This window comes from Microcebus murinus, chromosome 13, assembly GCF_040939455.1.
Source record: "Microcebus murinus isolate Inina chromosome 13, M.murinus_Inina_mat1.0, whole genome shotgun sequence".
NCBI lineage: Eukaryota > Metazoa > Chordata > Mammalia > Primates > Cheirogaleidae > Microcebus > Microcebus murinus.
In genome coordinates, this window is record NC_134116.1 from 19240479 (window position 1) to 19257212 (window position 16734).

Genomic DNA, 16734 nt, shown 5'->3' on the forward strand with positions numbered 1-16734 from the left:
AATGTATAACAATAAAATCTTTGATACTTTTCAGTCTTTGAAATGGGAGGATCTTATAAAAAATTCCCATAAACTAAACCAAATATCAATCCTTCAGTTTCTTCCTTTCTTAACTTATGCATAGTAAATAGCTCTTTTGCTAATAAGTCTTGGAGGAATCCTTACAGGGTAACATGAAGACTATTCATCCTAAGAAAATATAGGAAGAAGTAACACACCACCTTACCTAGAAGAACAGCAAATCTTTTAAAACCCAATACTCTAATGTATGTGTGGAGGGTAGACAAAAACCATTTAGATGATATTGAAAAATGTAAAATCAGTTGAAATTATCCATTTAACAAATGAAGAGCCACTATGTTTTATTAGTATTTAATGAAAACATATATATTTTAAATTAAGAAACAAGTAAAAGGTCAACAACTTTTTTAGTGAATTTGTGATGATATTCTCTGCTTCATAGATCCTAGACCCGGGTGGCACCTTATTCCTCCAGCTATTTATATTTTTATTCATGAACCTCTAATAAACAGTACAACTTTGGAGAATTTCAAAATGCTACTTTTCAGTCAGCCTCAAAGACATCCTCCCAATCCAAATTAGAATTTGATAGGGGTTTAAATAATTCACAAACAATTCAAATGAGATTATAAAGCTAATCAAAAGATATTACTAAAATATAGGCACATTTTCCTTTAAATATCTGAGAGTCCATTTACAGTGCCTCTGTTATATTCATTCAAATTATTCTTATAATCTAAAACAATGAAGCTTCTCAACTGGTGGAATGTGGCCAGGGGATTTCAACAGTTTGAAGGCAACATAACCAAAAGGCATAGTTTCAACTGGCTTAGGGGATGAATGGGTTCCTTATCAGAGCAGCTGAAGGCTGTATGCATTTCACAGCATCTGCCAACATTCACAGGGCCCCATATAGAATCAGCAGGCCCTACAGCCTGGCAGCAACCTTCACTTCTGGCACCTTCAGATCCACATGACCTGAAAACAAAAAGACAGCTTCAAGCCATCACTGGAAGACACTGAAACATTTTAGTGATATTGCTGATGGATGTTAATTATCTAGAACAATTCTGTCAACCTTAGCATCAGGCTTCAAAGTAACCAGCTATCATACAAAATATAAAATATCATTTATAAATTTATATTGATGACTAATTTTAAAATCTTTTTCATGTTATTTTTATTTTGAAAGGACAGGATAATTATCTACTAACCTGCCTTTTTATATGATGAAGTCTCAATTTAATCCAGCTTAAATGTTACTGTGTGAGGGGTACTAAATTCGTTATTTGGCAATTTTTGGTGGTTTTTGTATATAATACATTTCACTCATGGGTATGTACAAAAAAAAACAAAATAAATCCAGAGTTTCATTAAATAAATTTATTTGTTAAAATAATTTAACTCCAAATACAACTGTTGAATTTGCATTGAGTTATAACTACAATTCATGTTTTAATTGAAATGTCAAGGTTTAACAACTGACATTGTTACAAAACAATAAACTGTTGTTCAATTTTAAATGGTCAGTTGTATTAGAGCTCAACAATTAACTGTGAACTATATCTCTGGGAAACCTCAAATCAATAATGATAAGTCTGTTTCCAAAACCCACTGCAGTCATTCTTGAAACCCTGATCAAGATTTAATAGGATACACAATGACACGTTAAAAAAAAAAAAAAAAAAAGACCCCATAGTCATTAATATTTGATTGGCTAAGGAGACAATTAAAGCTTACTCAGTGCTAACATAAGACTACTGATAAAAACAAAAAATGAAAAAAACAAATGAGCCAACAGCAACAAACAAAACAAAGCACTTTCATATCCATACATACACTGACAGCATTCACACTGGAAAACCCTTGAAAACAAATACCAGACAGCCTTAGGCAACATTTCTTTATACAGAAAAGCATTTCAGTAGTATTACCACAGAAAAGTGATGGCAACTGCAGCAATTAGAGTCAAAAATTCAGTCCTAATTCTACAAACCAAAGGAGAAAATCATCAAAGCACCTTTCAATAGTGTAAGAAAAGATTTTATGTAATATTTTTTATCAGATGCTGGCTTGTTTGTGTATGTTGAAAAAATGAAAGGCATCAGTTACCATCACTATCACAGCTTAAAAGAACTAAAAAGTTATAACATTAAAAGAAAGAAACTTAAAAAAAAAATGCTGCCTTTGTATAAAAGTAAAAAAAACAAAAGAAAACCTTATCACAATAGCTAAAGAAAAAGTGGGTCTTTGGATTAAACCATAATATTTTTAAGGCATGTTAGAAAAACTTTCACTTAACTAGTTGCTAGTCTGATCAGGGCATAAAATAAATAGCAACCCAAGGTCACCAACTTTCCTCTGTAGCCACCAATATTTCATGTGCCAACAAATGCAATCTTCCTATTCTTAAGCTTTTTATTACCACCTCGACAAACACATTCATTCAAGCTGAGTTATATTCACACCAGATGGATACCAATAGCAAAAGCACAGGAGGATTTCCAGTTTTTGGATGTCTTTGATGCCTTGTCACCAAATATATAGGGCTATGCAGAAACACTGATCAGGTAGCCAAATCAGTTATTATTAACATCTTTACAGTAAAAGCCCACCTTACTGTCTGATATAAACCTTTCTAATTACAACCCATTTTAGATCATCTTTTCTATCTTATATTTTGCCATATCATTCACATTATTTAACCTGTTTTTCATATCTGCATAGCAATCTATAATGTAAAACTGTGGAATCTTCATAGATATTTCTAATACACAATCTTAGTTGTCATAAATTGTTATTAATTATGAATCATTATGAGATGTTAGAGATCCAAAACTCAATCAATTCACTAACAAATATTTCTGCTTCAGTAGATAAATCATACTTCTTGAATCTTAGGTCTCTCTCTCTGTTTGAGTCAAATTAACTTTTACATGATGAAATTTGTTTCAATAAAATTGGCTGAAAGATTTTGTCCTATGAACAAGGTGCTTCATAATCGAGGATTATAAAAAATTATACTAAAGAATGTAAATATTCACAATTCAAAGATTTTTGACAACCAAGGCCTGGTTTCACCCATGTAGGTATCTCTTTAGTTTCCTCCTCTATGAAAAATACTATCAATCTTTTTTGTTTACATCCTCTAAGCTTAATGCCAGTTATTAAACACTTGGGGGGCTACAAATGATTTCAATAATGCAGAAAAGACACTTCAATAATTTAAAAGAAAAAATGTTTTCGATATACTATATTCTGCAGTATAGATTCTCAGTATAGGCAATTATCTCTGACTTGTGCCAAATTCTTAGGAACAATAAACACACATGCACACACAAACATACACTCTTCTCTCAGTTACACAGGTAAGACCAGAGGTTACTTGCACAAGACTGTGAAGCCAACAAAATGTGGGGTGATAAGTAGATCGTAGGCTCAGTGATATTGCAGTTCTGAAGGCCAAATTTATCTCCAGAGGCCCAGCTCAAGATAATCTCTTCGCATTTATAACTCTGAAGTTAGCTGAAAACCCTTCATACTTGATTGTAAAACTTATGAATAGGTTTTTTTCCTGTGCCATTAGTCATGCAAATGATAAATACTTCACGGCTGTGAAAACCGAAAAAATAACGTCAGAGCTTGAGCACCTTTTCAAAACAAAATATTCACTCTAGCTTTATTTGCCACTTCAGTAATCAGGGCAAAATTGTTCTAAGAAAACCTTTATATAATTCTCCAGGAAAATTAAAGATAAAAGGCTTTTTGTCCCTTACCTTCCACTCTGTAATTTATGTTCTACTTTTAAGCCCAAATTATTTCACATGGTTATTCAATTTTTTAAATGCCTGCAATAAAGCTCTGCTATGGCAAACTTGATTTTGAAAGCAGGTTAGCCGAGGGTCACGCCACAACCATAGCCCTTAAAGGCGAGAAGGAATTTGCTGCATTTACGAACCTAAAAAAAATGCCAGATATTTGTACTGTCCTGTGAGGTTTCTGCAAACGGGAACATATGGATGCAACATGGCTTCATTTTCCTTACACGATGGTACTAGTTTATCTACTAGAATGCTTCTTGTTAGTAAGGCTAGGCAATCTCTCCCCATCACAGTTGCTTCCTTCTTGTTCAGTAAAGTAATAAAATGGCCACCCCTGCTCGGTTAACAGAGGATGGCTTTGGGGTTTCAATTCTCATCAAAACCTTGTGAGAGCCTCCATTTTCTGTGGCAAAGCAGGTGATTAACAAATACTAAAGCCAGACTGTATTTTTATACAACCTGTTCTGGCTTTTGCTCTATCAAGGATTGAAGCATGAGTTAGTTCCATGTCACAAATTAGGATAACATCTACAATTAAGCATCAAATTTGAAAAACAGAAATGTGTCAGCTGAGCAAAGAATCTCTCCCTGTAATGCTGTTGGCAGGTCGGCTGTTATTATCTTACTTGATGGAATACATTGGTTAGAAGCTCTATCCCAATTCCTGAAATTCAGTACTCTTGTAGGAAAATATTTCTCCTTTACTTATTTTTTTTTAAAGAAGATAAAATATTTTAATTGTAAGTGATCATAGGAATTCTTCTGGTTTCTCCCTCATGATTATTTCTAATTTATACAATAGTCGCTTCTGTCAACTCAGTGACAGTGCCAGCACAGCTTTCGAATGAGATCACCCTGTAGATCGATGGGCTACGCCCGAAAGTCGCAGATGCATACAGGAGACTGAGGACAACGGTGAAAACTGTAGTTACTGAACCCAAATGTTACTCAGAGATATCAACTGACAGTCACCGCTCAATTCTGAATAAGGGCTGCAGTTCTCTGTAGATTCACACCACGCATCCTGCAAACTCTGCTGTGGATGAGTTTTCTGCGGCCTACGATGTTGGGCAAATCCTGTCCAGGACAGCCATATTCGGGTGCTATTGTATGTTACATGCAGAACAGCAGGGATCATCTTTGTCGGGCTGAGCGGCATAGTTCATCTGCCTCACAATTTCTGCAAAGAGTTCGTCCACCATTGTTTTACTCTTAGCAGAAGTCTCCATAAAGGGGCAGCCCCACTCTTCAGCAAGGGCTCTGCCTTCATTGGACGACACTTCTCTCTCACTTTCCAGGTCCACTTTGTTCCCGACCAAGATGACCGGTACTTTCTCATACCTACGAGAGAATAAACAAAACGGACATATATTGTAGTAGTTAGCAACGTTAAACAGGTAACATGTACTGTATTTTTGCACCATATTCCACTATAAATGATCTTTTTAGTTGCATGAAAAATTGTTCGTACCCCTTGGCCTGACATCTACCTGAGGGTGTTTTGAAGCTGCGCTCGTAGTGGATCATAAATGGGTTTTTCAAAATGATGTTTTTAATTAATCAGTTATACATTCTTATAAAATCAATTTATCTTTCCAGATATACATGGAAATATATTCCCAGAAACTCAGACTAAATCCTCTTAAATTGTTTCCATTCTAAGAGATCCTTACTCAAAATTTCACAGTTGATCATGTAATAAATAGTTCTACTGAGTAAACAGACAACTTATAGTTATCAGTCTTTTACTATATTCTATAAGTATACAAAACTGATCATGTTCTAATAGTTCCTAAATAAGAAAAAAACTAGCAGAAAGCATTAGGATGGAAGCCATGAAAAACAACTCCATCCTATCCCTTTATAACGTTGTTACAGATTAGCCAGTTGAAAGAGAAACAATTCTGGTTCTTTTCAGACTGACAAAGGTTCAACATTTCAATCATTAGTTTTATTTGATGTTATCTCTCTTTCCCTTCCTAATTAGAATAGATGTCTCTGAGTAAACATGTTTGGAAAAAGCTAAACTAATAAAGCTAGTAAGTGATAAGAACAAAGCTCCTAAATCATTTTGGTACCCAATGATTCTCTCTACAATGGGACATAACACAGGACACAACAGATGTCAGAGTGTAAAAATACCTGGAGTGCAGGTTTGCATATTTATTTACTATTCTTGTTCATGCTTGTTCTAAGAAATGTAGCTAATATATTTTTATAAGACTATCATTTTTACTTTAAAGGTCATTTTAAAAGGCTTTTGTGCTTTTTGTGATTTTAGTATGAATCAGTGTGTATGTGTGTGTATGAACTTTCCCTTACACAAAATGAATCTCTGATTTGTAAAGGAGGTAAACAGCAGAAACAGATAAATGTGATTGGACACAGATAATCTGTCAGGAGAGAAAACCACCACATAGTCAAGACAATATTGAGGCAGAATTTGGATAGAATTTTTATTATTCAGGAAACTGAATAATAGACATATGGGTATTGTTTGCTACAATACTTTCACAAATTTCATCATCCTGTCAAGATGGTTCTCTCCACCCACCCTAACTTGTAAAGCAAACTGTATTCCCAACAGTCTCGCTTTTTTCTTTGGCACTAGATCAAACTATGAATGATCTCAACAAGGGGGCATACTCCAAGTAGCCTGCCATTTAGCAATCCGAAACATAAAAAAAAACTTAAAAATGAGAAGAAGTAACAACAAGGGTAAATCTAGAATTTGGATGTTATCATTTTGCAGGAAATGGATTTGGACAACTCCAATTTATATCAAAGGACTTTATATGAATTTACTGTGCACCAACTGTTATGATTTCTGGACTTAGATCATGCTGACAGCTCTGAACATATGACACAAGGGTTTCTCGCGTCTTCTAGGGCTCTTACATACAGTTATGTGTACCCCCTGGCCTCTGGGAAGACAAGTGGCAGAACGAAGCTGCATTACAAAATACCATATCTCAGCTCTTTGCACATAAACTCTCCTGACCTGCTTGCTGTACAGAGAAGCGTGGCAGGGAGCAAATACTGCCAGGCATGTCAAGACAATGTTGGTTTCTAATTTGTTTTACTTGCAAAGATACAACTGCATTTCATTTTTCTTATGAGAGTATTTACATCACAGTGTGCTTTAAAATGCTTTGCTTGACAGAGAAGTAACTTAACAATATAATGAAGTAAAATTTATTGGTTGAATTTAAGTTAAAAATGAATTTCAATATCTGTTTATAATACTTAATAAAAAGGAAAGTGATAAGATATCACTTTCTATTACTAGTTAAGAGAAATATTTTAAGGAATTTTTTTTAGTTTAAAACAGTATCAGCCGGGCGCGGCGGCTCACGCCTGTAATCCTAGCTCTCTGGGAGGCCGAGGCGGGCGGATTGCTCGAGGTCAGGAGTTCAAAACCAGCCTGAGCAAGAGCAAGACCCCGTCTCTACTATAAATAGAAAGAAATTAATTGGCCAACTGATATATATATATAAAAATTAGCCGGGCATGGTGGCCCATGCCTGTAGTCCCAGCTACTCGGGAGGCTGAGGCAGAAGGATAGCTCGAGCCCAGGAGTTTGAGGTTGCTAGGCTGACGCCACGGCACTCACTCTAGCCTGGACAACAAAGCGAGACTCTGTCTCAAAAAAAAAAAAACAACAAAAAAAACCCAGTATCAGATCATGTTTTATACTGTTAAGAATAGCTACTACACTTGATTTTAGCCAAAAGGCTGACAAGTGATATCATGTTTTATACTTAAACAAACATTTCTTATATGTTTAGTTAAAAAGTACAGACCTATGAGAATGTGTATTTTTAAAACTTGCAAAAATATTAAATTATTAACAGATGTATGACACACTGTTTAAATCAATAATTGGAATAAATCTTACCAACAGTCTGATTCTCAAAAGAGCAACTACAACACTGCAAAGATAGGTCCATACATAATTGCATTTAATAACTGTTAAATGTAGATGAAAATTTAGTCAGTATCAGAGACCCTGCCCATTATAATCACTAACTAAATTGTCAGTGATCTCTTCTAAAATCAAGATGATAAAGATGCTAGAGAAATCCATATTACTATCTCAAAAGATTTTTAAAAACTGAGTAAGATCTTCCAAAAAAAATTTATGTAAATTTCAGAATAGCAGACGGTGATAACTTTTGTCTCTTTCTCTGTTAACATTAAAATTTGGGATAGTAGAAAAGATTCTAAACTTGGATTTGGAGGCTCTGCTTCCAGTCCTGCCAATGAGATCATTCCCTCTATGTATCTGTATTTCGTTTCTTTGTCAGTAAAAGGGAATAAGGATATCTGTTCCCACTTAACATACAAGGTTGCCGTAAAGGTCAAATGAGATAATATAGATAAAAATCAAGTACTAGACAAATGCAGGGTGGTGTTTCTTTTCCCTCCTAACTCTACTGGTCTGAGGCACCAGCCTGAGAAGCCATGAAGTGTCAAGAAGCTGGAGAACAGGCCAAGGGAGATAAGGGACTCCTGAGGAGGGCAGACCCAGCTCAAACCAAGTGGGAGTGTGCAGAGACAGGCAAAAGAGAGATGGAGTCAAAGACAGTAAAACAGCTGCCTGACATTAGCCGATTCCCTCTTCTGTCCCTGTTCTGAGCACTGTGGTAAGGAGGAACAAGAAAGGCAGAAAAGCATTCTCAAAACATTGAAGTCTTAGGAGAAAACACTGGCATGTGTGGGTAAGGCAATCTAAGAAGGCTTTGGGTTGGGGAACAGAATAGGATCTTCCATGAAGATGGAAGGTAGATTTTCTTTCTTAGCCAAGGAAGGTGGGTGAGAAGTAAAAGGGAAAGAAGCCAGGCCTCCTGTTGACAGTAAAGCACAGCACAGAAGAAGAGGCAGCACAGCAGAGGAACCTGGTCTGGCCATCTCCTGTAGCAATATGGTGGGTAAAATAAAATAAAATAAAATAAAGCCAAACAGACCAGGACTCCAGTCTCAGAGCTGCCTCTAGCTAGTTTTGTGAATTTAGATTTACCTAATTTCTTGGTTCCTGAGTCTCTTGCGGTATAAAATGAGCTGGACTACATAATTTCTAAGGTACTCTTAAGCTCTAAAGTTAAAAATCACAACATAGTGGGCCACACCCGAAATGAACACATATCACTTGCCAGGTTAATTGCTGAGTGCTTAGCACTGTTCCACAGGCTGATTTTTAAGAGATAGGAAAGTGCGCATCAGAAATAAAGCCGAAATGGAGGGGAAAACCTTAGGAGATCTCATGGGACCGAAACACTGAGCAGCAGGTTTCAAGTCTACAAGTAGAGCAGCTACTGCCGCTCTGACTCACAGGCAGAAGTCAAAAATGCACTCAACAACCTAGGCAGCTCCATTTCACTGACTAATACTGTTCAAACACAAATATCTGGGGTGGTTTTAACTATGTGAATACTGAAGGCTACATTAAAAACTACCTGATGCAGCATAACTAACTAGTAATGAACAATGTGTTGTGTACTTATTCTTTTACTCAAAACTTATTTGCCAAGAGCCTACTATGTGCTAGGTACTATTGTAGGCACTTATGATACATCAATGAACAAAACAAAAAGATTTGCATAGAAGGGACATACCTAAAAATGATACAAGCCATTTATGACAGACCCATAGCCAACATCATACTGAATGGGGAAAAACTGAAAGCATTCCCACTTAGAACCAGAACCAGACAAGGCTGCCCACTATCTCCACTTCTATTCAACATAGTACTGGAAGTCCTGGCTACAGCAATCAGACAGGAAAGTGGAATTAAAGGTATCCAAATAGGGGCAGAAGAGATCAAACTTCCACTGTTTGCTGATGATATGATATTATATTTAGAAAACCCCAAAGATTCAACCAGGAAACTCCTGGAACTGATAAATGAATTTAGCAAAGTCTCAGGATACAAAATCAATACACAGAAATCAGAGGCATTCATATACGCCAACAACAATCAAATCGAGAACCAAATTAAAGACTCAATACCCTTCACAATAGCAACAAAGAAATTAAAGTACCTAGGAATATACTTAACCAAGGAGGTAAAAGACCTCTACAGGGAGAACTATGAAACACTGAGGAAGGAAATAGCAGAGGATGTAAACAGATGGAAATCCATTCCATGCTCGTGGATCGGCAGACTCAACATCATTAAAATGTCTATACTACCCAAACTGATCTACAGATTCAACGCAATACCTATTAAAATCCCATCAGCATCCTTCACAGATATAGAAAAAATAATTTTACACTTTGTATGGAACCAAAGAAGACCCCGAATATCAAGAGCAATTCTAGGCAACAAAAACAAATTGGGAGGTATTAATATGCCAGATATCAAACTATACTACAAAGCTGTTGTAATTAAAACAATCTGGTATTGGCACAAAAATAGGATTATTGACCAGTGGAACAGATGTGAGAATCCTGATATAAAACCATCCTCATATAGCCATCTAATCTTTGACAAAGCAGGCAAAAACATACGCTGGGAAAAGAATCCCTTTTCAATAAATGGTGTTGGGAAAACTGGATAGCCACTTGTAGAAGGTTAAAACAGGACCCACACCTTTCACCTCTCACAAAAATCAACTCATGCTGGATAACAGACTTAAATCTCAGGTATGAAACCATTAGAATTCTAGAGGAAAATGTTGGAAACACTCTCCTAGACATCGGCCTAGGCAAAGAGTTTATGAAGAAATCCCCAAAGGCAATCAAAGCAGCAACAAAAATAAATAAATGGGACATGATGAAACTACAAAGCTTCTGCACAGCCAAAGAAACAGTCATGAAAGTAAACAGACAACCTACACAATGGGAGAAAATTTTTGCATCCTACGTATCCGATAAAGGGCTGATAACTAGAATATACTTAGAACTCACGAAAATCAGCAAGAAAAAATCAAATAACCCTATTAAAAAGTGGGCAAAGGACTTGAACAGAAACTTTTCTAAAGAAGATAGAAAAATGGCCAACAAACATATGAAAAAATGCTCAACATCTCTAATCATCAGGGAAATGCAAATCAAAACCACAATGAGATATCACTTAACTCCAGTGAGAATGGCCTTTATCAAAAAGTCTCCAAATAACAAATGCTGGCGTGGATGTGGGGAGAGAGGAACACTCCTACACTGCTGGTGGGACTGCAAACTAGTTCAACCTCTGTGGAAAGCAATATGGAGATACCTTAAAGTGATACAAGTGAATCTACCATTTGATCCAGAATCCCATTGCTGGGCATCTACCCAAATGATCCAATGACACTCTACAAAAAAGACACCTGCACTCGAATGTTTATAGCAGCACAATTCATAATTGCAAGGCTGTGGAAACAGCCCAAGTGCCCATCAATCCAAGAATGGATTAATAAAATGTGGTATATGTATACCATGGAGTACTATTCAGCTCTAAGAAACAATGGTGACATAGCACATCTTATATTTTCCTGGTTAGAGCTGGAACCCATACTACTAAGTGAAGTATCCCAAGAATGGAAAAACAAGCACCAGATATATTCTCCAGTAAACTGGTATTAACTGGGTAGCACCTAAGAGGACACATAGGTACTATAGTAATAGGGTATTGGGGAGGGGGGGGTGGGTATATACATACATAACGAGTGATATGCGCACCATCTGAGGGATGGTCATGCAGGAGACTCAGACTTGTGGGGGGAGGGGGGGAAGGGCATTTATTGAAACTTTAAAATCTGTACCCCCATAATATGCCGAAAAAAAAAAATTGTGCCCTCATAGTCATTGTAGTCTAGCAGAGGACACAGATATCAACAATAAACCTATGTAAACAGGTAAATTATAGGTTTATTAGGAGGTCTTAAGTGCAATGGAAAAAAGAAAATGCAGATCAGAGAGTGGGCTGGAGGCATAGGAGCCATCATTTTATTTTATTTTTATTTTTATTTTATTTTATTTTATTTTTTTGAGACAGAGTCTCACTTTGTTGCCCAGGCTAGAGTGAGTGCCGTGGCGTCAGCCTAGCTCACAGCAACCCCAAACTCCTGGGCTCAAGCGATCCTTCTGCCTCAGCCTCCCAAGTAGCTGGGACTACAGGCATGGGCCACCATGCCTGGCTAATTTTTTCTGTATATATTAGTTGGCCAATTAATTTCTTTCTATTTTTAGTAGAGACGGGGTCTCGCTCTTGCTCAGGCTGGTTTTGAACTCCTGACCTCTAGCAATCCGCCCGCCTCGGCCTCCCAGAGAGCTAGGATTACAGGCGTGAGCCACCTCGCCCGGCCTCATCATTTTAAATAAGATGATCACAGGCTTGCTGGGAAGGTGACACGTGAGCGAAGAAGTGAAGGGCACAAGGGAGAGCTTGCGAAGCCCAGGGGAAGAGCATTCTGGGCAGGGCATGGACTAGACAGTGCAAGCACTGGTGGGAGTGTGCCTGATGGTTCAAGGACAGCCTGGGAGACCAATCTGTAGAACCTCCCGCAGGATCCCTGCAGTGTAGGAAACGTGATCATTTGTGGCTAAACAGACCTGAGAATCTGAATGCCAAAAGTAGTCTCAGAAGACAAATTTGACATTTATAATAGGGCTGACTCTGTCAGTCATTTTGTATAATTTTTTATCCTCATAACAACTGAATTATATAGATTATGTACAGATCTCCCTGTCAACCTGGGATCCCCTAACTGCAAACCCCTTGTTCATTATTAGGTTATTAAGTATGAAATGTCTGATTTCTAAAGTTAGACAGTTGATATCTCTGACATTTCACTTTGACACTTCTTGTTTTATTTTTATTGTGAAGGTACATCCTCAGTCTTTCAAGCACACATGTTGGCCTGTGATTATCTTTCAAATTTGTTTTTAGAGTAATTTTTGTGAAACCATGGATAAGTCAAAAATTCATGTTATTTTTGAAAATGTGTTCCATCATGGAACCAATACAGCACAGACAGCTCAAAATATCAACGAAGTCTTTGGGAAGGATGTGGCTAATGAACTCACAGTATGTTAATGGCTTGAGTGGTTCTGGTGATTTTAATCTTAAAAAGGAGCCATGTGGGCTACCTGAGACCAAGGTGGATAATGATGAGCTGAAAGCTGTAGTGGAAGCGAATCCATCTCAACCTATGCGTGAATTAGCAGCAAGGTTTGAAATTACTATTCCAACAATATTGGACCATTTGAGACAAATCGGCAAGGTAAAAAAGCTGGATAGATGGGTTCTGCATGAGTTAAATGAGCATCAGAAGATAAATCATCTCAAAGCTTGACTTTCCTTGCTGTCGCAACATAAAAGTGAACAGTTTCTACGCTGTGTTGCTACGTGATGAAAACTGGATTCTTTTTGATAATCACAAGCGTTTGGCACAATAGTTGGACGAAGATGTAGTGCCAAAACACAGTTCAAAACTGAATATTCATCAAAAAAAGCTAATGGTATCTGTGTGGTGGTTCAGCGCTGGTATTCTCCATTACAGCTTCAAGAAACCTGGTCAATCAATTACAGCAGATGTCCACTGCAACCAACTGGACAAAATGATGAAGATGCTTGCGATTAAGCAGGTGGGATTGGTCAACAGAGACAGGCCAATCCTCTTGCAAGACATGCTCAAGAACATGTCGCACAAACAACACTGCTCACAGTATAGAGGCTGGACTTGGAAACTCTCTGTCATCCACCATACTCACCAGACCTTGCACCAACTGACTACCACTTCTTCTAGGCTTTGGATCATTTCTTGGAAGGAAAAACATTCCATTTGCAACAAGCTGTGGAAAATGCCTCCCATGATTTCATCACCACTTGCACTCTAGGCTTTGCTGCCGGCATGAACAAGCTACTGTTAAGATGACAAAACTGTGTCGATAGTTTAGCCACATACTTTAATTGTACTGCTTCTTGTTTGAGATATAATAAACTAAACTTTTGCTTCTAAATTGGATATCTCCTATTTAATAACCTTAATATTGAGAAAAATGAGGCACTTTGTTAGTAAGGTGATGGCAGTTACTTTCATGGCCTATTTTCATTTACAGTTCGAGGGTTGTCTTCATTTTTCCCCTTTTCTAAACACATCATTTGAAAATGAAGCTGAAGATGCAAAATTCCAAAACTATTCAATTTATATGTTATTGTTAAGCGGGTTATGAGCGGGATGCTACCTTGCCTGCATCTTGAACATCAGTGGGTGTCTCACCAGCTCTGGCACATCTTCCCTGACATTTCCTTTAAGATCATGACCAGGTCAGACAGTGGCAGATGCAGCTCAAATAATTTTAGTTTATAGTGTGTGAACAAACAATTGTTTTATTGACATGAATTTTCATATTGTTGATGTATTCATGAGCTTGATTATGTATGTATAAATAAATAAATCTAGTTATTTTAAGCAGCTCTGCTTAATGGATTGAATGAAACATCAGAAACACTGGTTCTAGTACCACTTAGCTGTATAATATTAATGGGCTTCTCAGTGAGGCAGCTTTGTAAAATATCAATAGCTCAAAGGCATTTGATGTGTTTATCAACAGATTTTATGTTGCTTTCTTCTTTCTTGTAACCATCTGATATGTGTGTATGTATACGTACATATGTGTATTTCATTCTGGAGGTGTCTAAACTTGGCTGATCATCAAAACAACTGGAGAATCTTTTAAAAAGATACTGATTTCTGGGCCCTATTCCAGAGCTAGTGAATCTGAATCTGTGGGGTCAGGACCTGAGAGTCTATTAAGATATACATATAATAATCTATATCTATAAGCCCTGAAGACTGATTCTGAGGCTCAGCAGGGTTCAGGAATCACTGGCCTAATCTACTACTTTGTGACCTCTAAGATAATATATGTGTATAGTTTACAGTTTTATATTGTGTTAAGTCAAGAATCAATTCCTTCTTCCCTTCATCTATTCACCCATGATAAAGTATAGAAAGATACCATTACTTTTAGCTCCTGTAACTGTCCCTTTGAGGGTGTTGTACTGTAGCATATAAAAAGAAGGTCATACTTAATATGAATTATATCATGTATCATGCTTCCTAGTCATAAGCAGGTTGAAATGCAATTCTCTTTGAATTCAGAGATGAGAATTCTGAAGACTTAGAAAGACTTTCCTAAGTCCCTTTGTCTAACTTTCCATCCAATGTTAAAATCCCATCTACCAAAAGAGTCCCAAGGCAAAATGTCAAAACACCTGATTCTTCAATTACTTTCATGACAACCTTAATGAATGGCCTTGTAGCTTATGTCTGAAAATCTCTAGTGATGTGGAACTCATACCTAAAGGAAACCCATTTTGTTCTGTCAGCTCTGTTAAATGTTAGTGTTAAAAAGTCAAAGTTTAAAAATTACCCCTATATACGTGGCTGTGGTCTATAGCCTTATCCCTTTTTCTCATAGATTCCAGTTCTTTTACCCTTTAGAATATACAATTTTTTCTTTTCCTCAAAACAAAAATAAGTCTCCTCCTTGGTCAAATTAAATAAGTAATAAATATATCATGATTTTTAAAAATCCCCTGGCGATATGTGAAAAAAGAAAAAAATTGGAAAATAGTTTTAATCTCAGCTCTGTGAGAATGATCACTGTAATTACTTGGTATATATCTTTCCAAACTATTTTCCTATACATATCTATATAACATAACATAAACATTTATAAAAGGAGATTATAACAATTATATTTAGTAGCCTCAACTTTTACTTAATATTATGGTGCTTTACATTTGAATAAATGATATACATTGTATTAATGGATAAGTATATTCCATTTTATAGAATCTATACCATAACAGTACTATAATTTAATTATTCATCACTCATTAGTGCATATGAAGGCTTCCACCCCCATTTTTTGGCCAACATAAACAGCAATCTGATGAAATACACCTAATGAACTACACTAAGTTATGTAAATATATAATATGTAATACATATAATCACATGTATATATGTTTGTGTGTGTATATATATCTTTTGAACACCCTTTGAGCCAGAAAAATCGTATTTCTAGGTTGGTTCATCAAATTGCTATGTATACACACACACACAGTTTCAGTGGATATCCAGAAATTTATATGACAACCAATAGTGCTTATGAATACTTGTTTCCTTTCCCATCCTGGAATTGATATATTTTAATCTTTTAATAAAGTGTTATAGGACTTTTGAATAAAGAGGATTGTTTTTGGCTAGAACTTGAAGGCTTCTACCACACCTTGCTGGTAGAAAACATCAATACTTCTTATAAGGATGGAAAAGATGAGCTAAATAAGGCTGCCCTCTTCCTCTAAACTGACTTGTTTAGTTTAGAAATGACTAAATATTTCATCTTAAAAGGGTATTTCTGGTAATTTAGCTTGAATAATGAGAAAACCATAATCTTTTGTTCTCATTTTCGCTTGGTTTCAGAATGCATACTCTAGATGAACAGAAAAAATTTGTAAATGTAAAATTAAGTAATGGAGTAAGGATCCCAAAAAGATATTGAAAGCTATCAGGAATACCCCATACCAATGTAAATAAAAATAACCTACTTTCATAGAAATTAAGAACTGATATTGTATCAGAAGAGATTCCTAATATTTTGATTGTGATGGACCAAGTGATGATGGAAATGTGACTCACAAGCATTTTAAATGCTGACTAAAAACATGCTTGAGGACCAAGTGTGGCCACAATGGCATAAGCCCACTAAAGTCTTTATCTCCTGATGACTACAAATAAAAACTCAAGACAAAAAAACAAAAGCAACTACTGAAGACATCAAAAGTAAAGAGAAGCAGGCAGTTTGGAGAGTTGAGGCAACACCTAAAGGAAGGACCCACAGAGAAGTGAGTTTCTTGGTTTTCCTCTCTTCTCTTGCGGCCTTGAGCTGAAGGTAA

The 16734-nt window shown here is 36.5% G+C and overlaps 1 protein-coding gene and 1 pseudogene across 1 annotated transcript in view; both read right to left on the minus strand.

Annotated features, from left to right (window-relative positions):
* Positions 1-273: 273 nt before the first annotated feature.
* The window catches only part of RAP2A (RAP2A, member of RAS oncogene family), a 40349-nt gene continuing 23888 nt past the window's right edge, over positions 274-16734 (minus strand). The window contains exon 2 of the mRNA XM_012757002.3: positions 274-5183. Coding sequence (XP_012612456.1) covers positions 4946-5183 — 238 coding nt within the window. The 3' untranslated portion in view covers positions 274-4945. The remainder of the gene's footprint in view (positions 5184-16734) is intronic.
* On the minus strand, positions 7417-7589 carry LOC142875251 (uncharacterized; annotated as a pseudogene).